Here is a 25,354-nt window from a genome sequence, read left to right as displayed (position 1 = left end):
ACCAGGAAACTGGGCCAGCCTGAGGGACTGCAGGGAAGAGGAGGGGAGAAAGTGCAGGGCTCTTGGGCAGGTCCCTGACAGCTGTCTTTTTCAGGTCTGGGTTTATCGCAGAGCCTTGCACTGGCAAGTGATACAGAGTTCCATGCAGAGTCTCCAAGGCCTGATTCAGAGATCCTGTCATCACTCAGGAGATATCAGCCTGACCCTAAACACTCATACTCACACCAGGCACCAAAAAATGAATTGTATTTTTAGGTCCCTACGGATGTTAAAACTTTCACATTCACAGCCACAGTCATGTCTTTTGGTCCAAATAAGCTTTGGAAGCAGAGGAACCAGATAATGAGATAGGTCAGTGAGAGAGCCCCAGAACATACTGGTCATGGCACATATATGTGTTTGCATACATATTACATCCCCCAATCACACACACATACATACATACACACACACACATGCATACATACATACATAGACACACATGTATACACACACATATGCACACACACACACACACACACTTTTGTCCTTCACCACTACCATCAAAGTTCTGTTCTGAGATCCCGATTCCTAGTGTGGAATCTTAGCTGGGACTGCTGGTGCATACCGGTAACCATGACACCCAGGAAACTGGGGCAGAAAGATCTCAAGTTCAAGGCCAGCCTGTGCTATGGCTAACCTGTAGTTACAAAGTAAAATCTTGTCCCCCCCAAAAAAGAAAGAAAGGAAGCAGGTTCTCTGGGTGGTGATTGGACCATGTAGAACCCTTCTGAGCATAATTATTCTCTATGAAAAAGACTGCCAGAGGCCCCCTAGCTGTCGGTTACTGCCAAGACAGGTACAGAGGATTCCAAGAGCTTCCGTCACAAGACTGTCATGAGGCTGAGAGCCTGCAGACAGATGTGGTTCCAGAGCATATTGGGAGAGAACAGGAAACTCACCAGGGTTTGCCCGTGGGAGCCCACCAGTGGGATGGGGATTGGCCCGGGGGGGGGGGGGTTGAGGGTTCATTCCCTGGCTCCCCAGGCTGTAGAAACTGCCTCCTTTTATAGGAATCATGCTATCTGATACTTCACTCTTCTAGCTGTGGTTTACATGGCTCCCTGTGCCTCTGGCTTGCCAGGCCCTGTAGGGTTTGTGCAAGAAGTGGGACACAAATGGTTTACCCTCAAAAGAGACCCTTGCTCCCTTCCTTTGAAAATGGGCTTCAGAGAGAGTCACCAGTGGGAGGTTTGGCCAAATGAGCCATTTCAGGACCCCCAAAAAGCCACTGTGGGCACACCATTAAATCAGAGACCCAAGGCAGTTGGATGTTTGGAGTCTGACCCCAAGACTTACTAGCACAGATCATTTCTCTTTGGCTCTCTGCTTCCCTCATGTGGCTATCTCAGGAATCGCAAAGGCAGCTAGAGGGCGCCCAAGGCCAACAAAGCCTCCCTTTTCAGACAACCAAAAAACCCCTTCCATGCCTGCAGCAGGCACCTGCATTTCCTTGGCTCTTACCCCAAAGTCCTCCAAAGGGCCAGCCCCACCTTGCAATCTGGAAGCAGAGCAGACCTCTCCCCACACACATCATGAGTTACAGCCTGAGAATAAAGGAGGCCTCCAGGCTGGCAGACCCTCCTCCCTTCCCTCCTTTTCCCTCTGCTCCCCCACCCAGTCCTTGCCAGCAAGCAGGAAGGAAGTTGCTCATAGTGAGGAGGGTGGGGCACTTCCAGCTCACACTGAACAACTTAGGGTTGGGCTAGAAGGAGTCAGAGCCTTCTGCTCCTGCCGCCCACCATCCTCCTTAGCCCTCCCCCCCCCCTCCCGCAAGTTCCTACACACATACACTCTTGGACTCTCTGGACTTTCCCAACATAGAAACCCAAGACCAGAGCAATCGCTCCCCTCCCAGACTTGCATAGACATCTAATCTAAGCTAGAAGGCAAGACTGGAGTCTGTGGGGTACAAGTGGTACCAGAGACCTAGCTGTTCCAGGAAGGGGCCCCTACGCACCCACAGAAGCCTGTCACCCTATCTACTAGGACCAGTGATGACTGAGATGTGGGTTAACCTTCCCACTAGCTACGACACTGCCACTCTCAGAGATGCCTGTGCTCCTGACTAGCCCTATCAGGAGAGTCCATCTAGCTTGATAGCCTACAACTTAAATCACTTAAATCTGTGGTTTCCTTTCAATGGTGATACACTTCTGAAACCTTCAAAATCTCTCCCAGATATTACTCTTTAAAATGCAGTTATTAAACAAATGCAATAGAGTTGCCCATCTAAGCAGACAATCAGTCTTTAAGATGTAAAGCATTAGTGAGGTTCCCACAGGACTGCAGGCAAATGGCAGCAACAGAAGCTCTAATGGCCTGGTAGGGAGGGAGCAAGAGAGACAGAGACAGACAGACAGAGCCATCCTAGAAATGGAAGGATCAGCAGCTGACAAAGGGGCCACTGGTCTTTGACTTGCTTTGGGTTTTTTGTTTTGTTTGCGGGGGGGGGGGTGAGTTTGTGTTTTTGGTTTGGTTTGGGGGTTGATTTTTTTGTTTTGTTTTGTTTTTGTTTTGAGACAGTCTTGCTAGGTAGCTCTGGCTGGCCTATGTAATCCAGGCTGGCCTCAAACTCACAGGAACCTGCCTACCTTTCTAATGCTAAGATTAAGAGTGTGCACACTACCATACCCAGCCTTGGTTTGGTTTTTAATTGATGAGTGAAACTATACGTATACATACAGGGTGAGCTCTCGGTGATTATGAATAGATAAATACCTGTGCCACGCTGAAATTAAGGTGAGCCTGGGAGGTACTAGGAAGAAAAGCAACAGGAAACAAGGAAGGATCTAGAACAAGTTTTGACTCTGACATATAGGACTAGAAAAATCACAGCGGCTGAGATTACAGACACAGTGGAACATGCCTGTAATCGCAGTACTTGGGAAGTAGAAGCAGGAGGCCCAGGAGTTCAAGATCACCCTTGGCTACACAGCAAAATCTGAACTGTATCTATCTTCTCAAACATTTATCATCATTTACGGTAAAAACAAGACTATCTGAAACCCTTTCTTCTCTAGTTGTTAACATTTGGGGTAATTTGTCATTATCATTCTCTGCATTAGAAAATCAGGAATTACCATTGGTCCTCTGTAAAGAAAACTTTGTATCTTGCCCAGCCTTTTCCTTGCCTCTATCCTGCTGGCCTGCACTAATCCTAACAAAAGTATCTCAGTGAAATCAGGACAGACTGGAAGTGCCTCCTCACCCATTGGGAGGCTCTGCCTCTGACTTTTGGGAGATATATTTTTCCTGTGTGTCCTGCCCCACATAGAGCCTGTCTACACCTGTGACTGAACAGTGCTCCCTCTCAAGCCTGTCCCTTCATCCAGCCATTTACCTCAGCCACACCTATCCTGAGAGCTTATCCCCTGGGCCTCCAAAACAAGGCCCTGAGTGCCTGATGGCTGCACACATCTGCAGCAAAATTCATTTTCTCACTGTGTGCGCACTTACCGTGCAGAGGGGTCCAAACCCAGCAGGGGAGCCCAAAAAGCAGAAGCTGCTGCCACACAGAACAAGCTGCCTAGCATCCACACCCGAGGGCTGGAGAGATGGCTCGGTAGTTTAATGTACTTGCTGTAGAGAACCCAGGATCAGTTCTCAGCACCCACACAGTGGCTCACAACCAGGTCTAGGAGACCCAACACCCTCTTCTGGCCTCCCTCCAGGTCCTGCACGTATGTGGCACATATACACATAAGTGCAGGCAAAAGCTCTTACACGTGAAATTAGATAGATAGATAGATAGATAGATAGATAGATAGATAGATAACCACAATTCCAAGGACCCAATAAAGGAGATGCTCCCAGAGCTGGGTCAGGGTAACAAAGAGCCCTGAGGGTAAGTAAGAGAGGTGCTAGAGAAGGCAGAAGCCTCCTGGGGCTGTATGGTGGTCAGGATGGGAAGCAGGCCCCAGGGCATAGGAAGTTTAGGAGAATTACCAGGGTGATACCTGGGAGAGACTAGGAAGGAAAGCAACAGGGACAGGAGAAGGCTATAGAACAAGATATGAGTCTGACATATAAGACTAGGAAAGTCATTGTAGCTGAGAAGGACCTCAGTGAGTACTAAGAAGCTCAACTGCCCACCAGGGAATGCTGGCATTAAGCCAGCCATGGGGAGGGGGTTGGGGGCAGGAATGAATGGACATACCTTCCCAGGCTTATGGGCTGTCTGAAGCTTCTGGGGGAAACACAAAGACTTGGACTGGACACCAGGCAGATTCCACAGGCAACACATCCAGAAGACAGCAGCCACCTTTAGAGAACATTCCTTGTTCTCTAAAAGGCAGATGAAATGACGTCTCCAAGGCCAAGACTGGCCCAGGGGGAGTCAGGGGAAGGATTTCTCTGGCCTGAGAGCAACAGCAAGGATCCTCTAAACAGAGGCCAGGAAGCACAAAAGCACAGGAATGTTTGAGAAAGCTAGCTTATCTTGTGAGCAATAAACTGGAGAGATGGGATAGGCCATCATGTTAGAGTAGCCTTGGCCCTAGCTTTATCTGATGCTTTCAAGTGAAGGCAAAGTATGAGACAGACTTTGAGAAGAACCTATCCATAGTGGGAAAGATGGGATGCATCTGGAGACTTGGCGGCAGAAGCCCTGCATCAAGGGCTACGGCTGTGGTACAGTCAAGAAGTCGCAAAGGTGTCTGATGCTCATGCTGGTTAGAGCCTTGACACTGAGACCAGCCACAGCTTCCTTAACAGGAAGCGGAATCCTTGACTCTTGAGGAGTCAGAGTTATAGCTGCACATGGGAGCCAGGTGAAGATGCTCTAGCCAAGGTTCCGTGGAGATGAAATATCCAGGAGAGCTGAGCTCCTGCCTCTCTGAGGATGTAAGTCAATAGAGACAGGCAGGGGTCTCAAAGCCAGGGACTGAAAAGCAAGCTGGGCTTGAGTAGGCACCACCTCCTGACCCTCTGCCCCCAGCACCCACCAGTCACCCAGGGCGGCCAGAGCACTCACATCCAGGAACAGGGTCTGTCAGTCTGTGAGGACCCTTCACCTCCAACTTCCCTGCCCCAAACTAGTGGACCCCACCTTCTTAGTGACCCCAAAGATCAGCACAGCCCATTCCTTCCGCTGATCCTGCCAGCCCCCCACCCAGGCCCACCCCAATCTTATCCTCTGCTGCTTTTTAAGAGTCCAGCCAACATAAATCCACATGTTTGTTTGTCTGCCTGTCTGCGTCTCCCAGTCTCTGCCTCTCCCTGTCTCTAAGTTTCTGTTTTGTTTTGAGTTTTTGGGTTTTTTTTTTTTTTTTTTTTTTTGCCTCTGAGGTCTCAAACTCACAAGGCTGGTACTCTTGTGCACCTAAACATTCAGCTCTTAGCTTTCTGCCAGCTGTAGTTAGCACAGAACTACCAACTCCCAAGACGCATTTCTGCTTAAGGTGCCCAAAAGGTGCTGGTGTATGTCTTCCCTGCATTCTGGGAATTGTAGTTTACCTAGCTCCCCAGCCCCTCCCCTGCCGCCCAACTCTCCGCTGTGGGCCATCTGCCTCTGCCCTGCCGGCTAGGTCTCTCCACGGACCTGCTGCTCCAGGGAAACGTGCGTCATTGGACAACAGGATTGGGGGGTGGAGGCCCTGGATGGCAGCTTCCTGCCCTTTTGTGTCCCCCACTTGAGTCATGGGGTGTGGGGGTTTCAGGAAATTGAGATGGGAGGGGGAAAGATACCTTAATGCCAGCCATAAGGACAAAATGTCACTGCTTCCTTGCTGAACCTGTGTCCCTAAGCCCCCAAAGGACTCTGAGATAGGAAGGGTAAAGAGAGCCAGGATGCCCTAGAGATGCCTGTGGTCACTAGGAGTATGCTATTCCATTGGCCTGCTACTACTCAGTGCTCAAAGCCCTCCCACTGTGGCCTCATACCATCAAAGCATCGTTCTCACCCTCCAGTTGCTCCAGACTACCGTTCCAAGACCAGTCCCTGTACTCAGCCCTAGGCCTCTGATGGACACCTGGTTTCACACTTATCAGTTCTAGCCCTCAAGGCGGAACCCAGGCGTTCAGGCCCCCACCCTCTGAACCAGCGGGCATGAAGCCGAGGTTTTAGAGCCTCCCTGCCGACCTTGTTCCTGTCCCATTGTGTGTGGGACAGGGGCGGGGCGAGGGCCAGCATCTGAGAGCCCCCTCCCACCACCCCCTCCCTGCTTCCTTAGGAAAAGGCCGGGACTCTACTGAGCAGCCAGCAGAGTCGAGGTGCAGCTGGCATGGGCAACCTGAAGAGTGTGGGCCAGGAGCCTGGGCCACCCTGTGGCCTGGGGCTTGGGCTGGGCCTAGGGCTGTGTGGCAAGCAGGGCCCAGCCTCTCCAGGATCGGAGCCTAGCCAGGCACCAGCATCCCTGACTCCGACCCCACCAGCACCAGACCACAGGTGAGAGCCACATGGCTATGAGTAAGTAAGATCTGAGAGCAAAGGCGTTGTACAGAGGACATAGGCCTAGAGCTGGGAAAAGCCAGAAGGATCAGGCTCACAATGCAAAAAGCTACTAGTGTGATTAGAAGAGAACCAGGCTGTACGGTGTGACTGAGAAGAGGCCAGGAGCAAGGCCATCAGGTAGGAGGTAAGAGTTGGAAATCAGTAGTCCTGCTGCAGAATTGGGCCAGAGTTTAAGTGTTGCTCCAAGGTCAAGAACCGTCTGACCTCAAACCAGTTTCTTAAGCTCTCTGAGCCTCCGGGTGGATAAAAGGTGGACTCAGCCACACTTACCTCTTGCATCTGTAAGTTTTTAGTTCATAGGAAACCTTCTATAAACAGTAGCAGTGGTCACTCAGCCGGAGCAGGGGAGGGGCATTCTAGGTGTGGAGTTTCACAGAACAGGGGAGAGCTGGGGTCTGTGATCCAAACACTCGGCATGGGAGCAAAGGCAAAGCTGCTAGGCCCTTTCCCTGCCTCAGGACTCCCTCCTCACAGCCCTTAACCACAGATGGCCCTGCAGCCCTAGCCTCAAAAACCCTTCCCTGGGCCTGAGGTCTCTGAAGAGAGGAAAATGAAAAATGTCAGCGGGGTGTCAGGCCAAGGGGCTCCTGCCAAGCCTGAGGGTCTATTGCTGCTGCTCCGGGACACCGGGCCTCAAGTCCCTCCCTTCCTCCTGCGCAGGCAGGCTGTTCTGGGAGGAAGTGATAAGGCCTCAGGCTTCCCTTCACACGATGACTGCTGTCACGAGGGGTGTGATCGAGGGGTGTGATCGGGAGCAAAATCAGAGCAGAGGAATCCCTACGGGGGGCTTCCCCCAAGCCCAGGCCCCTCATGTAGGCCCCATTTCCAGCTGCCAAAATGCGATCCTTAAGACGGGGTAACATGAAGCCAACTTGGTGGCATATGACGACTATCCCAGCAGCTGGGAGGTAGAAGCAGGACCCTTGGCTGTACCCCTTAGTGAGCACCTGGGCCAAGCAGGCAGGCCAAACAGCTTTTTAAAACAAAAACAAAAAACAATAAAGGCACTCTGCTAGAACCCGGTAGTTAGTCTACAAGTGCAGGGGTCTTTACCTCTCCACTCTATCACCTCCCAAATCACCAAGTTGTAAAGCTAGGAATACACTTAAACTGAAAGAACCTCAGATGCAAACTAGACAAACTAGGTGCCATGCAGGGAGCGAGGACCAGTCTGGGCCAGCACTCCAAGCCAAGAGAGTGGTCAGGGGTGGCTGAGCACTGGGAAGCAAGACACTGGCTCAGAGCATAGCTTCCATTTGCATGTCCTCTGGCTAGAGACTTAATTTGTCCAAGCCCTGAGGCCTTCTTAAGTAAGGGTATGGAAGGCACGACCCACCTCCTAAGGCTGATATGAGAACTTACAGAAAATCAGAAAGCTGATGGTGGGCAATGACTCGTTATTTTACTTTTGTTTGTTTGTTTGTTTGTTTCTTTGTTTGGGGGGAGAGGCAGGTTAGAGACAGGGTTTCTCTGTGTAGCACTGGCTGTCCTGGACTGGCTTTGTAGACCAGGCTGGCCTCAAACACCTCCCCGGGTGCTGAGATTACAAGCCTGTGCCACTGCGCCCAGCCCCTGTGGAGTTATTGATACTGTGCGATGATGCCCTGAACTACAGAAGGAAACAAACTTCTCTCCCATGACTCTATGCAACCCTGGTTCCCAACAGTCCCCCACTAACCCGGCCTCCAGAAGGACCCAAGTTTCCTCGAGTGAAGAACTGGGAGGTGGGGAGCATCACCTATGACACCCTCAGTGCACAGGCTCAGCAGGTAAGCAAGGCCCTGCCCACGTTTCTAGACCTGGTCCCAGGTGGGGGCCCAAATGAGGAAGCTTCACTTTGTTTAGACTTGACCCCTATCTGCAGAGTGTAGTGAAAACTGGGACGGACCAAAGGGATCAAAGGACATTGCAAGGATTTTAGCAGCCCTTTGGCCCTGAGCCCCAAGCGCTACACTACGCTACACTATGCCAACCTGACCTCATCCCATTTCCAGTCTTAGCTGTCATCTAAGCCTATACTTTCCCAAACCTCCCTCCCTCTGCTCACATCTGCCTCAGCGCTGCTAACCACAGCTCATCCTGTGCTCTGGGTTGACCCTGGCCTTGTGTGCTCTGTTCTTCTGGCCCAGGATGGGCCCTGTACCCCAAGACGGTGCTTGGGATCCCTGGTATTTCCAAGGAAGTTACAGAGCCGGCCCACCCAGGGCCCTTCACCCACTGAGCAGCTATCAGGTCAAGCCCGGGACTTCATCAATCAGTACTACAACTCCATCAAAAGGTGGGCCTCCCCTGAACCCAAGCACCCTACCACTGAGTGGCGAAGCCACCTGATCGCCACTCACACCTTCTTCCCCATCCCTTCCACTCTTGTGGCCCTCCCTTCTCCCAGGAGTGGTTCCCAGGCTCATGAGCAGCGACTTCAGGAGGTGGAGGCTGAGGTAGCAGCCACTGGCACCTACCAGCTCCGGGAGAGTGAGCTGGTGTTTGGGGCCAAGCAGGCCTGGCGCAATGCTCCCCGCTGTGTGGGCCGGATCCAGTGGGGAAAGCTGCAGGTATAACCAGCTGGCACATGGCCAGGACGGGTACCATGGGACTGAGCAGGGAGAAGAGCGATGCAGGAAGCTCCCAAGGTTTCCCGGGGGTGGGTTTGAGGCAGTGGAAAAAATCTCTGCCCGTTGCCTTTAGAGATAAAGGCTCTCTGCTTGGTACCACTGGATAGTCCTCACCCTAGTAGCTAAAACATGGTTATCAGGCCCGAATTCACCTCATACTTACCTCCCCTGAGGCCCCCTGTAGCCTCCGTCCCACACCCTGATTCAGGCAAGTACATGCCACAGAACTAGCCTGGGTTACGAGAAGAGCCTTGGCACTAAGAGAAGCCGAGGACCCGCAGGGAAACTGAATCCACGACCTTGGTCTCCTGATCTGTAAGTGGACGCCAAAGAACATGGGAAAAAGCCACATGCTCCATGATGTCAAAGGCATCTCCAATAAAATAAGAGCAAACTATCTGCCACTTGCCTGTCGCTTTAAGTGGTTCAAAGCTTTTTAGTTCAACTTTGAACTGGTCAAGCTTCCGTAATAGGTTCCACTTGCTACTATGTCCCTCCCTTGGCCACTGGCCAACCACTGCCACCCCTTACCCTGTCACAAGTTTCCTCCTCCCTCAGGCAGGATAGGACCCCACCCCACCCCAGCCTTCTGATATCACGATGCCACTGGCAGGGTCCCTAGAGCCATCTACAGTCACCTCTTCCCATCACTGTGCTGGATCAAGGAAGCTGGATGGTCCCCTGCCTTGACATGAGCACTCAATACCAATGAGCAACTCAATACCAATACACCTAGGTGTGGTCCCTGATCAACTAGGAACCTTTCCCTTGCATCAACTCAGCAGTGAGCGAGGGTCCCTCCGTGCTGCTTTTCGAGACTTCCCTGAGGGGAATGGGGAGGTGTGTCCTGGGAAACTCAGGCTGTTCTAGGCAAGCGACCCTGTCAGACAGAAGAGGGTCAGTAGGGCGTAAATGTTGAGAGCACTGGTCACATGGATAGTGAGTAGTTCCTCCAGACCCCGCCTCCTTCCCAGCAAGCCCCACGCCAGCACTCCTCCACAGACACTCAAAACCTCGTCTCTCTCCTACATCCTTGACCCATCATCCCCCTTTGGGCCCAGGTATTCGATGCTCGGGACTGCAGGACTGCACAGGAGATGTTCACCTACATCTGTAACCACATTAAGTATGCAACAAATCGAGGCAATCTTCGGTGAGTGGCCCCACCCCAGGCTCAAGCCCACCCCGGATGGCAGTACAGGGCTCTAACCGGCTTCCTTTCCCCACGTCAGTTCAGCCATCACAGTGTTCCCCCAGCGCTGCCCTGGCAGAGGGGACTTCCGGATCTGGAACAGCCAGCTGGTGCGCTATGCGGGCTACAGGCAGCAGGATGGCTCTGTCCGAGGGGACCCTGCTAATGTGGAGATCACTGAGGTGTGTGCCACATTGTTTTCTATTGCTGTGGTAAAACCCTGACCAAAAGTAATCTTTCTTTCCTCCATTACTGAAGGAAGCCAGGACAGGAACTCAAGATAGGAACCTGGAGAGACCATGGAATACTGTTTACTGGCTGGCTCAGCTACCTTCCATAGATAACTCAGGCCCAGCCAGCTATATGGGATGGCACTGCCCACAGTGGGCTTGGCCCCCTCCATCCATCAGCAATCAATGAAAGTCCTCCATAGACAAGGCTGCAGGCCAATCTGGTGATGGAGGCTATTCTTCAGTTGAAGTTTCCTCTTCCCAGGTGGCCAAGAGTAGTCATCACAGGTGGGAACCAAAGCTTTCGAGGATAGGGAAACCAGGAAAACTACATGGGAATACAGAGAAGAGGTCAATGAGAAGAGGAGGGGACCTTTCTTAAGATAAAAGATAGGAAACCAGGCATGGTGGTGCACTCCTATAATCCCTGACTTGAAAGTCAAAGCCAGGAGGGTCAGGAGTTCAAGGCAAGTCTTGACTGCAAGAACAGGGTCCTCCGGTGGGTATGGATATCCAGGCACTAAGGAGTCCCTGAGGTAAAAAGCAGGGAATGGCTAATGGTGAGGATTCCTGTTGAGGTCAGGGGTCAGAGCCCTTAAACCCACCTCTGTCTCCTTATCACAGCTCTGTATCCAACATGGCTGGACCCCAGGAAATGGCCGCTTTGATGTGCTGCCCCTGCTACTCCAGGCTCCTGATGAGCCCCCAGAACTCTTCACTCTGCCCCCAGAGCTGGTCCTTGAGGTCCCTCTGGAGCACCCCACGTGAGCACGAAAGGTCAAGGGTGGGAGTGAGGCGACCCAGAGCCCTTTGAGGAGGGGCTGGGAGGGGCACCTGGCAACTCTACACAGAAGCTAATTCAAACCCAATACCCTTAGGTTACAGTGGTTCGCTGCCCTTGGCCTGCGCTGGTATGCCCTCCCAGCTGTGTCCAACATGCTGTTAGAAATTGGGGGCCTGGAGTTCCCTGCTGCCCCATTCAGCGGCTGGTACATGAGCTCAGAGATTGGCATGAGGGACCTGTGTGATCCTCACCGCTACAACATCCTTGAGGTGAGGAGATGCTGAGGAAAGCGGACATGAAGCTGTGTGCCACTCCTACCCCTACCCAGAGTGCAGGCCGTGGGAAAGTGTGAACCGGGTCAGGTCCAAGGATGTGAGCGCCAGAGCCACAAAGCTGGGAAGGAGAGACATTAAGCAAGAAAGTGCGTGAAGGATTGCTTTCATCAGATTCTCAAAGGAGAGAGAGAGAGCGTGCGTGTGCATGTGTGTGTGCTCATGTGTGTGTGCTCGTGTGCTCATGTATGTGTAAGTGTGTGTGCACGTACGTACGTGCGTGCATGCTGTGTGCTTTTGTGAGTGTGTGCATGTGTGTTTGTGTGCGTGTTGCCAGGCTAGCCCTGAATTCACGGTAATCTTCCTGCCTCGGTACCCCAAGCACTAGAATAATAGCCTTGACCCACCACGACTGGCTCAAAGGAGACCTTGTCTTAGAAAAGGTTTACAGTCCATTTCAGAGATGAGAAATGAAGGGCTGGGGCTGAGAAGGGACTTGTTCTCTCTGCTCTATTGTACCTTTGTGGGCAAAATGCTGACCCAACCCAGTTTTCCTCTCACCCCTCCTCCTACCCACTCCCTGCTGCTTCTGTCCCTGCCCTGTTCAACTTGCCCCAGGATGTGGCTGTCTGCATGGATCTAGACACCCGGACCACCTCATCACTGTGGAAAGACAAGGCAGCTGTGGAAATCAATGTGGCCGTACTGCACAGCTACCAGGTACAGGGGCTCAGCTGTGGGGATAGGAGCAGACACTGAGCAGAGCCGAGATGCGCTCTAACCCACATGTGCTGCCTGGGTGCTACAGTGCGCTACCTAAGTGCCTGCCAACAACCTTGCTCAGTAGTTGGTCCCAGGGCATATTGTGGGACCCACTGGCATCTGGAATCTCTAATACTGAGTAGAAAACATGCTGGGTACAGGAGTGTTGTTATACAGTGTGTGTGTGTGTGTGTGTGTGTGTGTGTGTGTGTGTGTGTGTGTGGTGGGGTGTGCTTGTTGGAAAACAGTGCCTGGTGAAACCTCTGTGGAGTCTGAAAGAGTTAAGAAAGGTCTTAAGAATGTGGTCCCGTGGTAAGTGAGGCCCCACGTTCTCTCTCAGCACCCAGCGCCGGTGACAAGGCACACAGACACTAGAAATCAGAGCTGCTTTCACCAGTTAAACTAGGAGTATGATCGTGTAATCGGCTGGAGATTTGAGGGGACACAGACTATGCCATTTACAGTAACCCGAGGCACAGAATAGGCTGCGTTGACCATGATGGAGACAGTGGGATCTAGAGGGCGTTTCTGAGCCCAGCCTCTTCCTACCTCACCTCAGCTGGCCAAAGTGACCATTGTGGACCACCATGCCGCCACAGCCTCCTTCATGAAGCACTTGGAGAATGAGCAGAAGGCCAGAGGGGGCTGCCCTGCTGACTGGGCCTGGATCGTGCCTCCCATCTCAGGCAGCCTCACTCCTGTCTTTCATCAAGAGATGGTCAACTATTTCCTGTCCCCTGCCTTCCGCTACCAGGTACCCAACCCAACTGGCTCCCGCCCACCTAGCAAAGCTCTAAGCAGCCCACAGAAACTGCTAACTTCTGTCTTCCATGCTCCTGCCCTCCCCACCTCAACTCTTTTTGGCAGCCAGACCCCTGGAAGGGAAGTGCGGCAAAGGGCGCGGGTATCACCAGAAAGAAGACCTTTAAGGAAGTAGCCAAGTGGGTACCCTGGGACTGTGTCCCTTCTCCATACTCTGGGGGAATCAGCCCAGTAGTGGTACCCCAAAACTTGGCAGCAATGACTGCAGTGATGCAGAAGTCTGGACCCCTCTGTGGGAGGTCTGGCCTCTGTGCACCTAGGATGCCCTCACCCCACCCTTGCCTGCAGTGCGGTGAAGATCTCTGCCTCGCTCATGGGTACAGTGATGGCGAAGCGAGTGAAGGCCACTATCCTGTATGGCTCTGAGACTGGCCGGGCCCAGAGCTACGCACAGCAGCTGGGGAGGCTCTTCCGGAAGGCGTTTGATCCCCGGGTAGGACTGAGGCCTGAGAGGCAGGGGGTTGGAAAGACGAAAGCCTCTGTCTACTTCTTCAGAGGTGCCTAGAGGACAAAAGGGCTAAAGTACGGGTTCATATCAAGTCCAGCAAGGTGGTGCATCCCTGTAACCCCAAAACTTGGGCAGTAGAGTCAAAAGGATCAAGGGTTCAGGGTCATCCTTGGCTACATAATGAATTTAAGGCTAACCTGGGCTACATGAGACCCTGTCTCAAAAAATAAGTCAGGGTTCACAAAGGAAGCTACAACCTCCAAGGATTCAGGATCCAATCAGGCCTTGTCTTGCCAAGGTGGCCTAAGTGAGAAGGACAGGGACAGCAGGAAGACAGGGCCTAACATCTATTTCTCCCTCCCCACAGGTCCTGTGCATGGACGAGTACGATGTGGTGTCCCTAGAGCATGAGGCCCTGGTGTTGGTGGTGACCAGCACATTTGGGAATGGAGATCCCCCAGAGAATGGAGAGGTAAGGCTTTCCGGAGGGGGAGAATGAGAAACGACTCGAAACAGGAACAGCTGGACAGGCAGATGCAGGCACACATACACACTCACACACACGCACACACACTCATAGACACCAGGATGGAAAATGAATATGCTGAAGCAGCCCCACTTCCTGACAGGAATGTGAACTGGCTACTGGACACCTTGACCCCCGTGTCCCCAGCCATCTCTTGTTATCAGTGCAGCTCTTTCATATAGGGAAGGCACTGGCTGACCAGAGTGCCTCCAGGTCTTGACAACAAAGAAAAACAAGGATTCCCTGCTCACTCAGTATTTTAACTTTCCCTTTTCTTTTTTTGAAAAGAAACATCCGAACTCTCTGGATGCCAGCCTAGATTAAATAGCTTCTCTTGTTCAACATGTCTTAAACAGAGACAAAAGCTGAATCCATCAAATGCCTTCCAGTTAAGCATTATCTCCCCATGGTCTGCCTCTATGCCCTAAGTTTGATGCCTTTCTAGCTGTTCATGTGTTCCAGCTTCAGGCGTCAGGTCCCTTGTGAGTGCTGAGTCCCTGCTCTAGCAACCAAAGTTAAATGTCCACAGCAAGCTTGAATTCTGGCAGAACCCTACTTCTGACCTGCTTTAGAAACAAGCAAACAAAAAACCCAGCCTGAATCAGGTGTGCTATCATCTATAATCCAGCACTTGAAAGGTACAGGCAGGAGGATCCAAAGTTCAAGATCATCTAACAGCTTTACTGTGAGTTTAAGGCCAGTCTGGGCTTCAGGAAACCCAAAACAGGAATGTCTTTAATCTCCCGATTAGGGATCTCAGAAGCTCAGGCTAGCCTGTCTCAACAACAAACTAACAAAAACTGGACCAGGTGGGGAGGAAAGGCTCAGCAGGAAAAGGCACTTGCTGCCATGCCTGAAGACCAATCTTTAGGGTCTAGATAATAGAAGGACGGAACCAAGTCCTGAAAATTTTCCCCTGGCCTCTACACAGGCACATACAAAAGCATGCCCATGGGCACATGCACAAACAAGGTAAAAGATAAAAGCAATGAAAAATTAAAAATAAACAAAAAGCCCTAGACACCCCTCTCAGCATCTGCTCAGTATCTGGCAGGGCCTCCCTGTGCGTCACGACCTGCATGCAGAGAGCATCACATGGCGGGTGAGAGAGTGGGAATGCTCCCGAGAGGGCTGCTTTTATAACAGGGCTTCCCAATACAGCCCATTAATCCATTAATCCATGAGTGGATTAAACCACTCACGGGCAGCGAGCCCTCTTAACCCAGTGCTGTCCGAAGATCTGGCCTCCAAATGTTGTTAACACAAGCCACAAATGGCACCATGGTTTAGCTTTTTAGCATAAAAGTGGTGCGTGTGACCTACAGTCCTAATAAGACACAGAACATTTCATCAGTCTTTAGAAAGCTCACCAGTTTCTCCAAGTCAGTCTCCAAGACGGCTTTCCCCATCTTGTGCTCAAGAACGTCACATAAGTGGAAGCACAAGTACTCAGGCTGTTTTCGAGGCTTGCCCGGCCCATGAGTCAGGGCTTTCTTTCTCCTGCTGAGTGGTGTTCACTTTGTGTGAGCAGCCCAGGCTTGTTTATCCATTCTTCTGTTGATAGACACTTGGGCTGCTTCCAGTTTGGGGCTATTACGAATAAAACTGTTAAGAATATTCTTGTAGCAGGCTTTTGTGGGCTTATGTTTTCATTTCTCTTGGATAAATACCCAGGAGTGGAATTGTTGGGTAACAGGAAGATGAAAGTTTAACTTTTTTGTCCTTTAAAAAAAAAAAAAAGACATCAAATGGTCAGATTGAACTATGCTTTTGCGATACGAGTATTTCAATCTTAACCCCCAATTTTCTAAAAGAAGAAATGCAGGAATATAACCCATAGAAAACGGGGTATATACACCAAAGATATGAACAAGAATATTTATAGCAACATTGCTCATAACAGTCAGACTGGAAACAATTCAACTGTGAATCGACAGTAGACTGGATAAACAGTGATAAACTCACATGCGATATAGCAGTGTGAACAAGTTACAATATACGATACAGATGAAGAGTGAAAGCAGGCAGTGAACACACATGGTGGTAGGGCACACTTCTCAAATTCAGAACAAGGCAGCTCGAAGCCAGGGGTTAGCTCGAGCAGAAGAACCGTGTGAGGCACAAGGGTGACTTCGGTGGCATGTATGTAATCTCAGCACTCCGGAGTTGGAGGCAAGAGGGTTAGAAGTTCAAGGTCGTCTTGGCTATTTAGCAAATTACAATCCAACCTGAGTTACATGAGACCCCCTCAAAAAAAAAAATCCTGAGGTTCTCATGTGCTGACTACGGTAACCCCATAGAAAAGCCACCCAGCTGATCTACTGTGAGTCTTTAGAAGCTGTGTTTTATATGATATGGAATGTGTTTCCACGGTGGCACCAAAATGTGAAACAGTCTTCCCAGTGGACCACTTAAATAATGCCCTTGGAGGCAGGACACTGCATCAGGCTCCTAAGCTCTGTGCATTCCCAAACTGGCTAAACTGGCTGCTCACGTCCAGCCTTGATGTGGACAAGAATGAGCTGCCTTCCATCTGCCACTCAAGCAGGACACCCTTCCATTTCTGACTGTGTGTGTGTGTGTGTGTGTGTGTGTGTGTGTGTGTGTGTGTTACACTATGATATGCATGGGGAGGTCAGAGGACCTTTGTGAAGTTGGTTCTCTCCTTCCACTTTTACATGGGCTCCAGGGATGAAACTCAAGTCCCCACCTTGCACAGCAGGCAACTTTACTGGCTGAGCCCTCTCACCAGGCACCCACTTTTGTTTTGTTTTGTTTGAGATAGGGTCTCACGATGTAGTTTTGGCTCACTATGTAGACCATGCTGGCCTCAAACTCAAACAGAGCTACCTGCTGGTATTAGAGGATGTACCACTACCGCTGGCAGGACCACCAGTTCTTAAAGCCCTTCATTCAGCCACCCCACCTCTGAGGACTACCTGAGTGAGCCATACAAAGACAGGTGGCATGTATGTTAGGATGTTGGGGAACTGTTCACAGACTAACTGTTCATAGTGTCCTTCTGTCACAGGGACCACCATGCCAGCAAGTGAAGGACTAGGATGTAGCCATTGTAAAGAGTGAGGTTAAGGGGCTGGAGAGATGTCTTAGCAGTTGAGACTCTGCTCTTCCGGAGGACCCTAGTTTGATTCCCAGCACCCACACGGAGGCTCACAACCATGTAACTCCAGTTCCAGAGGATCTGACACTCTCTTCTTGCCTCCATGGTTACCAGGCACACACATGATACACAGACATACATGGAAGCCAAATACTCACATGCATAAAATAAACAAATCTCGAAACAGAAAATGAGGCCAAGCTCGAGCTGTTGGCCCAGAAGGATGTCCACAATAGCTCACTGACAAAAAGTAAGCAAGAGTTCGGTGGTGGCTGCAGCTCATGTCTTTAATCCCAGCACTTAGGAGGCAGGGGCACAGGATCTCTGTGAGTTCAAGGCCAGCCTAGTCTACAGAGCAAATTCCAGGATAGCCAGGGCTATGCAAAGAAACCCTGTCTCAAACAAACAAAGACCAAGCAAGAATTTCATGTTTCTGTTAAAAAAAAAGCTATATGCACATATTTAAGTACCAACAGCACCAATTTAGTCTGTGTTTCTGTTTCAGTTGTGACTTTTTACTTATGATAGTGGGAAAGCAGTAAGAGTCCATTAGAAACTGTGTTTCAAGCCTTGAACTTGGATCTGTGCCCTGACTAGAGGCCTAGAGTGGGATCCCAAGTTTGGGTTGTTGAGCCGCTTTCTGTTAGCCATCCAGTCTCAGGGGAACACCTGACACGCTGGTGCCCTTCCTTGATGGGTTTAGATGTGGGAGAGAGGGGTGAAGGGCATGCTGAGGCCCTGTAAAGCCTTTCCAGCTTACAGTGGGCGTGTTGGGATGTAACCCCACTGTAAGTCAAAGCGAAAATGCTCATTGATCCAGGGCTAGGATGTTTCCACCTGTCAGTAGTGCACATATACACAGGGTTAAATCCCACGCGAGAATAAGGCTTTCTTTCTCTTTTACTTTATACACCTCTGTAGTGTAGTTTTTCAAAAAGCCAAGCCTTTGAATTTTCAAAACAGAAGTTACTAATAAAGAGTAATAAAGGGCCAGCCAGCCTGGCTTTAGATTCCTATATAGTATAGAGTAAAACTAACCACGATGCAAACTCTTCCTTGTGCAGAGTTTCGCAGCAGCACTGATGGAGATGTCAGGCCCCTACAACAGCTCCCCTCGGCCTGAGCAGCACAAGTGAGTAGGCTTGGGAACCACGGGACAAGAGGCATTTGGAGACACTGAAGAGGACTGTATCTTGGTCTCTCAACTCTTTCTCAACAAGTGAGAAGACAGAGTGTGGGGCCTGGCTACCAGACGGAGCACCAAGGGCCCCCCTTCTCTGGGGACCTGATCACTTCTGGGCCCAGGATTCAATCCTGATTCCCCTCCAGGAGGAGGAGAGGCAGAGCAGAGCCCTCTACCACCATAACCCTTCTCACCCCAGGAACAGAAACCCTCAAACTATTCCCTGGCTGGGCCTGGGCCAAGTTTCCAGTTCCTTGTGACACCCTGTCTTTTTCCTCTCTTGCCAGGAGTTACAAAATCCGGTTCAACAGTGTCTCCTGCTCAGACCCGCTGGTGTCCTCTTGGCGGCGCAAGAGGAAGGAGTCCAGTAACACAGACAGTGCGGGGGCCCTGGGCACCCTCAGGTTGGGGGTCCTCACTAAGGGGGGTGCACGAGAGACAAACCACCCAGGTAGACATGGGCTGGATGGGGGCTCCAGCGACGGCTTCCTGTACCACAGGTTCTGTGTGTTTGGGCTGGGCTCTCGAGCATACCCTCACTTCTGTGCCTTCGCTCGTGCGGTGGACACAAGACTGGAGGAGCTGGGCGGGGAACGGCTGCTGCAGCTGGGCCAAGGTGATGAGCTCTGTGGCCAGGAGGAGGCTTTCCGGGGCTGGGCCCAGGCAGCCTTCCAGGTGAGCCCCCCTGCACCCTGGATCTGACCTGGGTCAGCCCTCTGTTCTGCCTCCAACCAACCTGAGATACCTCCTCCAGGCTTTCATGGTTGAAACCCGAAATGCTGAGGCTGGAGGCTCACTTACTTCCTAGTCTGGTTCTCTGGGATTTGCCCTCATTTTGACACTCCATAGCCAACGCTTGTGGGATCAGCCCCAAGTAGTGGACAATAGGTGATGCCACACCAAGCCAGAAACAGAGCAAAAGAGAAAGAGGCAGGGTCTGCAGAAGGGTTCCCCAGGCCATCATCAGCTGGGGCTAAGAGTAGGAGCACAGAGCAGTGAGGTCAAGGCATCAGGGTCCTTACCCAAGGCAGGAAGGATGGAAGAATGGTGGGACCCAGAGGGTCAGTCAGAGGTCAGAGCTGGAGCTGAGGCCAGCAGGAACTCCAGTGAGGCTAGCGACCAGCCCAGGTGCCTGGCCTAGAGGACTGGTTCTGGACACAGAAGTATCCCAGGGAACTTCTTCAGGGCACCCCTCTCACACTGATACTTCTTGCTCAGTGCAGGAAGCCCCCACATCTGTCCACCCATTTGGAACTCAGTTTTAGCCAGTCAGCACCCAAGGCAAGGAGCAGGGATTCTTTGGAGGAGAGAGAACCGGAGGGTTTGCTTAGATGGAGAAGGTCGAGATTGGGAAAAGAGAAACAGAGAATAAGAGCCAGAGCATATGGACAAATGGAGATGCTGGAAGTTTCTGAGCAGGGTGAGACCACAACATGAGGTCTTCCAACTGTGGTGATGCAGACAGATGAAGCATCTGAGAGCTAGCAGGAGGATGGGCTCACTGTAGCAAAAGGGATCGGAAGGAAGGGAGAGGGCCAAGGAAGGAAGGAAGAGATATACGCTGCACACACTAGAAAAGAAATAATAACAGCTGGAGATAGGACCCAGCCCATCTCAGGCCAAGGAAGGAAGGAAGGAAGAGATATAAGGCTGCATACGCTAGAAAAGAAACATTATCAGCCTGGAGATAAAAACCCAGCCCATCAGGGGGAGCCCTGCATCTCAAGGCTGGGACATCAAGTTGCAAGTTTGCTTATCCGTAACCAAAGCTGACAGAGCAGGCTCTCTATACCTCCCTCAATGAGACAGCATTGGCCCTCTTGCGCACACTGTGCTACGGGTTTTGCCTAAGCATCTCCAACAGCGACGAGCGTGCAGTTCAAGTGGTAAATGCTTGCTTACCCAGCATGCACTAAGACCTGGGCTCAGCCCTTGGTACTACAAAACACAAGAACACAAGAGTAGTGCTCACCACTTGTGAGACGGAGACAGGAGGATTAGAAGTATTTTATTTAAATCTTTTCTGGAATCTTATGAGGGATCAAGATGAGAAATTGAGGCACATAAGATGCTAAGTACCGAAAGAATCCAGATGCAGGTCTGGGCTCATAGCTGCCTTCACTGAGCTGCTATATGCACAACTGTGCTCCCAGGGACATGCAATCAAGTACTCATCAGACAGGCAACCAGCAGGTGCAACAAGTCAGTGTCCCTGTGATAGCAGCCAAGTGAGCTAGAAAATAAGGTGCAATAGTCAGCAGCAGCCTGAGCCTTGGACTGTTACAGCTTCATCCTCCTTCTCCACCAGTGAGGGCATCAACCCCACAGCTTGGGAACTCAGGCTGCCCTGGCTGAAACGAGGCTGCCAGGCAGCTGGCGGGTCCAGCCCTACCTCCCACGACACACCCCTCCCCCACTCCTCACTGAGGCTCCCTGATGGCAAGCAGCCTTAGATCCTCACCTACTCATCCCTCAGGCCGCCTGTGAGACCTTCTGTGTGGGAGAAGACGCCAAAGCTGCTGCTCGAGACATCTTCAGCCCCAAACGCAGCTGGAAGCGCCAGAGGTACCGGCTGAGTACCCAGGCTGAGAGCCTGCAGTTAGTACCAGGTACAGCCCTGACCTCAACCAACCCTGCTGAATGGGAGTCCCAGGATTCTCCCTCACAGGCCAGGACCCAACCCACTGGCTCAGGCTCCTTTATCCTCTTGCTCCCTAGGGCTGACCCATGTGCACAGGCGGAAGATGTTCCAGGCTACAATCCTTTCTGTGGAAAACCTACAGAGCAGCAAATCTACGTGAGGAATATGGCTCACCCCTCCTTACTAATAGGGTCCCTCTTCATCAGAACCTAGCACCCTCTTTCTCCCACACTCTTCCTTCTTCCTTACTGTTATCTGACCTCTAACCGCCTCCCTCCATACCCCTAGCCGAGCCACAATCCTGGTGCGTCTGGACACTGGAGGCCAGGAGGGACTGCAGTACCAGCCAGGGGACCACATAGGTGTGTGCCCACCCAATCGGCCTGGCCTAGTGGAGGCGCTGCTGAGCCGAGTGGAGGACCCTCCACCATCCACAGAGCCTGTGGCTGTGGAGCAACTGGAGAAGGGCAGCCCTGGTGAGGATTGTGGGCTGGGCTGGGAGAGTAAGATTCTGCTGAAGCCCTGGCACAGGACCCCACAGTGCTCAGGTTCACAGTGGTGCCACTCTGCCTCACACCCGGGATTACCTGGACCTAACTGCCACTCCAGCGTGTGGTCCTTTCCCAGAACCCACCAAGCACCCTAAAAACCTCCTCCCATAGCCACCACCTCCCCACAGTCTAATTTCTCTGTAGTTGGCCTGGAGTTAAGATAACTTGATGGGGTTAAGGACAGAGGAGATCAGACCAACCTAGTCCAGCCAGGGTTCCCAAACACACTGGGGCTGCACAGACAAGCCCATGCTACCATTCAGGGACAAATTTTCCAGTAAGACACACTGACACATGGTCGGTCCCTGCAAAGTGAATGTCAGCTCAGCCCATCCAGTCCCAGTGGGCCCCTTGCTCAGAGCTCCCTGTCCACTGCCCCCCAGGTGGCCCTCCCCCCGGCTGGGTGCGGGACCCCCGGCTGCCCCCATGTACGCTGCGTCAGGCTCTCACCTTCTTCTTGGACATCACTTCCCCGCCCAGCCCTCGCCTCCTTCGGCTGCTCAGCACCCTGGCAGAAGAGTCCAGCGAACAGCAGGAGCTAGAGGCCCTCAGCCAGGTGCGGGCCATGCTGTGGGGAGCCCCGGGGCTAGACTAAAGGAGGATAAGTTGGGAGACATTCAGTGGCAGGAAGTCCCCTGTGCGTGCCAGATCCTCTGGACATGCTTCTCCTGGCCACATGCACTGGTGCTTTAAGATCTGTTTCCGGGCTGATTCATCTCTGGGTGTGGAGGGACTTCAAGAGGAGGGTGTGCTGGCCTGACCTGAACATGGATGAATCTAAAGAGGCTCACTCTGAGGACTGTGGGGCTCTCAGCTCAGCACATCTTCCCCCAGGACCCTCGGCGCTATGAAGAGTGGAAGTGGTTCCGCTGTCCCACATTGCTAGAGGTGCTGGAGCAGTTCCCGTCAGTGGCACTGCCTGCCCCACTGCTCCTCACCCAGCTGCCCCTGCTCCAGCCCCGGTACTACTCTGTCAGCTCAGCGCCCAGCGCCCACCCAGGAGAGATCCACCTCACCGTAGCTGTGCTGGCATACAGAACCCAGGGTGAGGCTGGGAGCTGGAAAAGCCTGGTGTTGGCAAGACTAAGACAGACCTCTGAATGACTTCCCCTCCTAACCCCTAGATGGGCTGGGCCCTCTGCACTATGGTGTCTGTTCCACATGGCTGAGCCAACTCAAGGCAGGAGACCTGGTACCCTGCTTTATCAGGGGGTAAGTGAGGCCTCTGGGGTAGCAACTAGAGGAGATTGTCTATGCCCAGGCAAGGGTAAGACAGTGCTACATGCTGGCCAGGGACAAGTGAGGAAAGGACGTGATGGTGGTGGTGAGGGATATCACACAGGATTAGCTGGTAATTACTGGAAGCATGGAAAGCCTATTAATACATCAAGAACTCTACTTTAGGCCTCAACCTCCCTTCCAACCTCCCAACCCTATGTAGGAGAGAGAAGGTTAGTGGGGAGAGAGGGCCCCTTTATTTCTCCCAGCTGTTCAGGGTCAAAGGGTCTTTGGGGACTATACCAATCTCTGTCAACTTCAGACACAGTCAGCGGTCTCCTTCAAGCCTCTGCGCCCCAAAGCATTGCTCCCCATCTGTCCTCTCCAAACCGCCACATTGTCTATCTCTCTGGTCTCTCCAAGCTGCTACCCACCACATGCCACCACAGCACACCTTCTCTTTTTTGGCTCTCAATTTATATCCTCCAGAGGCCTAGACCACGCCCCTCTCCAGGACACAAGAGGCAGGTCATTACCAGCTGGCAAAAGCCACACAAGAGACAACTTAACAGCTATGGACAAACCATAGCCCAACTAAAATCCTACACTTGGGGTTAAAACAAAAACACATTTACATAACATAACTTGAGATTTTAAAGAAACCAAAACTAGGCGGATCTTGACACTTGAGGCCAGCCTGGTCTACAGAGTGAGTTCCAGGACAGTCAGAGCTACACAGAGAAACCCTGCCTCTAAAACAAACAAACACTAAAACAAAGAAAAAGGAGACACATTGGGCCTTGGACTTTCCTGTCTATACAGCCATAGGTTGGCTGATATGTCACGGGTGAAGCAAAGGGGTCTTAACTGGACTCTCTCTGGCTAGGGCTCCCTCCTTCCGGTTGCCACCTGATCCTAATTTGCCGTGCATCCTGGTGGGCCCAGGGACTGGTATTGCACCCTTCCGGGGATTCTGGCAGGACCGATTACATGACATTGAGATCAAAGGTGAGTCTGGGGCTAACGGTGCACCTGGAGTCAGAAGGGAGCCAAGGAGAAAGGAGGCTGGGGAAAAATGGCCATAAAAGAAACCAGGACCAAAGGTGGAAAGAAACTTATTTAACGACGAGGGGAGAAAACGCAAAGGCTGGGTCCTGTTTGTCAGTCTTCCTGGTGGTCCCTTGACATATAGTATGTTTTGAAATGGATTGAGGGTAGAGAAGGGAGGGGATAGGGCAGGAATTCAAACAGGAAACAGCTCCAGGTAGATCTTCCCTTCTATAAATCAGAGTGTGGCGGGGTCTAGGAGAAAGCATCCTATTTGCTCCTAGAGGCTGAACAGTCAATATGGTGGTTAATCCAACACAAAAGGCTGGCTGGCACCCTGGGCAAGAGTGGGCTGGAGGTGGGGTTACCAGGGCTGTTCCAGAGAAAGGGGCCCTCCCAAACCTCGGGGTTGCGCACAGGGCTGCAGCCTGCCCCCATGACTTTGGTGTTTGGCTGCCGATGCTCCCAACTCGACCATCTCTACCGGGACGAGGTACTGGATGCCCAGCAGCGCGGGGTGTTTGGCCAAGTCCTCACCGCCTTTTCCAGGGATCCTGGCAGTCCCAAGGTACCAGGGCGGGTGTAGAGATGGCGTGACCAGACCTGGGCCATTCCCAACACCGGCCCCACCCCACCCCACCCCACCCCGCAACGCCCCTGGCCTGGTTGTTGTCATAGCAAGTCCCGCCCCCAGACCTATGTGCAGGACCTCCTGAGGACAGAGCTGGCCGGGGAGGTTCACCGCGTGCTGTGCCTCGAGCAAGGACACATGTTTGTCTGCGGTGATGTCACTATGGCAACCAGCGTCCTGCAAACGGTGCAGCGAATTCTGGCAACAGAGGGCGACATGGAGCTGGAGGAAGCCGGTGACGTCATCGGCGTGCTGCGGGTGCGAAGGGGCGAGGCCGGGCCGGGGTAGGGTGAGTGGGCCAGCTCCTGTTCAGGTTCTGATCCGCTGAACTCTTTTCCTCCCCGCAGGATCAGCAACGCTACCACGAGGACATTTTCGGGCTCACATTGCGCACCCAGGAGGTGACAAGCCGCATACGCACCCAGAGCTTTTCTTTGCAGGAGCGACAGTTGCGGGGTGCAGTGCCCTGGTCCTTCGACCCGCCCGGCCCAGAAACCCTAAGTTCCTGACAGGCTCTTTCCCCTCCAGTTCCCGGAGAGAGGGATTGTGTCACTTCGTTCTGTTGACGAAGGCCTGCCACCCTCTCTGGAGAATGCCTACAGTCGCGAGGCTGCCGATTTAAGAATTCTCTCTCCAGTTCATCTGGGCAGGGAGAGGGGTTCGCCTAAATCTTGAAAGTTCCTCTGGCGGTGGTATTTGCTCTGGTGGACTGTAGACTCCCTTTTTCCGTCTCTGGAGTATCTTACCTTTAATGTCAAAGTCATTCCGGTATTTATTGAAGATTTATCATAAAAGATCATGCCAGATGTCGTGAGATGCCC

General features: G+C 52.1%; 1 protein-coding gene across 2 annotated transcripts; it reads left to right on the top strand.

Moving 5' to 3' along the window:
• The first annotated feature begins 6,253 nt into the window (after window positions 1-6,253).
• Window positions 6,254-25,339, top strand: Nos3 (nitric oxide synthase 3). 2 transcript variants are annotated; one of them, XM_055612898.1, is made up of 26 exons: window positions 6,254-6,427; window positions 8,160-8,262; window positions 8,623-8,771; window positions 8,883-9,045; window positions 10,167-10,258; window positions 10,338-10,479; window positions 11,152-11,291; window positions 11,406-11,580; window positions 12,202-12,303; window positions 12,905-13,099; window positions 13,213-13,286; window positions 13,456-13,600; window positions 13,983-14,087; window positions 18,327-18,394; window positions 18,733-18,849; window positions 18,946-19,120; window positions 20,922-21,054; window positions 21,164-21,242; window positions 21,375-21,562; window positions 22,021-22,193; window positions 22,472-22,682; window positions 22,762-22,849; window positions 23,742-23,863; window positions 24,322-24,470; window positions 24,597-24,791; window positions 24,881-25,339. In XM_055612898.1, the coding sequence occupies exons 1-26, from the start codon at window positions 6,264-6,266 to the stop codon at window positions 25,040-25,042; spliced, it is 3,609 nt and encodes a 1,202-aa protein (XP_055468873.1). In that variant the 5' UTR covers window positions 6,254-6,263; the 3' UTR covers window positions 25,043-25,339. The 2 variants fall into 2 exon arrangements, with proteins under 2 accessions (XP_055468873.1, XP_055468874.1); XM_055612899.1 differs by lacking the exons at window positions 22,762-22,849; window positions 23,742-23,863; window positions 24,322-24,470; window positions 24,597-24,791; window positions 24,881-25,339 and having other exon boundaries at window positions 22,118-22,193; window positions 22,472-22,547.
• The last annotated feature ends 15 nt before the right edge of the window (window positions 25,340-25,354 follow it).

The sequence above is a fragment of the Psammomys obesus genome, unplaced genomic scaffold (genome assembly GCF_907164565.1).
Source record: "Psammomys obesus unplaced genomic scaffold, mPsaObe1.curated_primary_1811, whole genome shotgun sequence".
NCBI lineage: Eukaryota > Metazoa > Chordata > Mammalia > Rodentia > Muridae > Psammomys > Psammomys obesus.
This window is presented reverse-complemented; position numbering and strand designations above follow the sequence as displayed.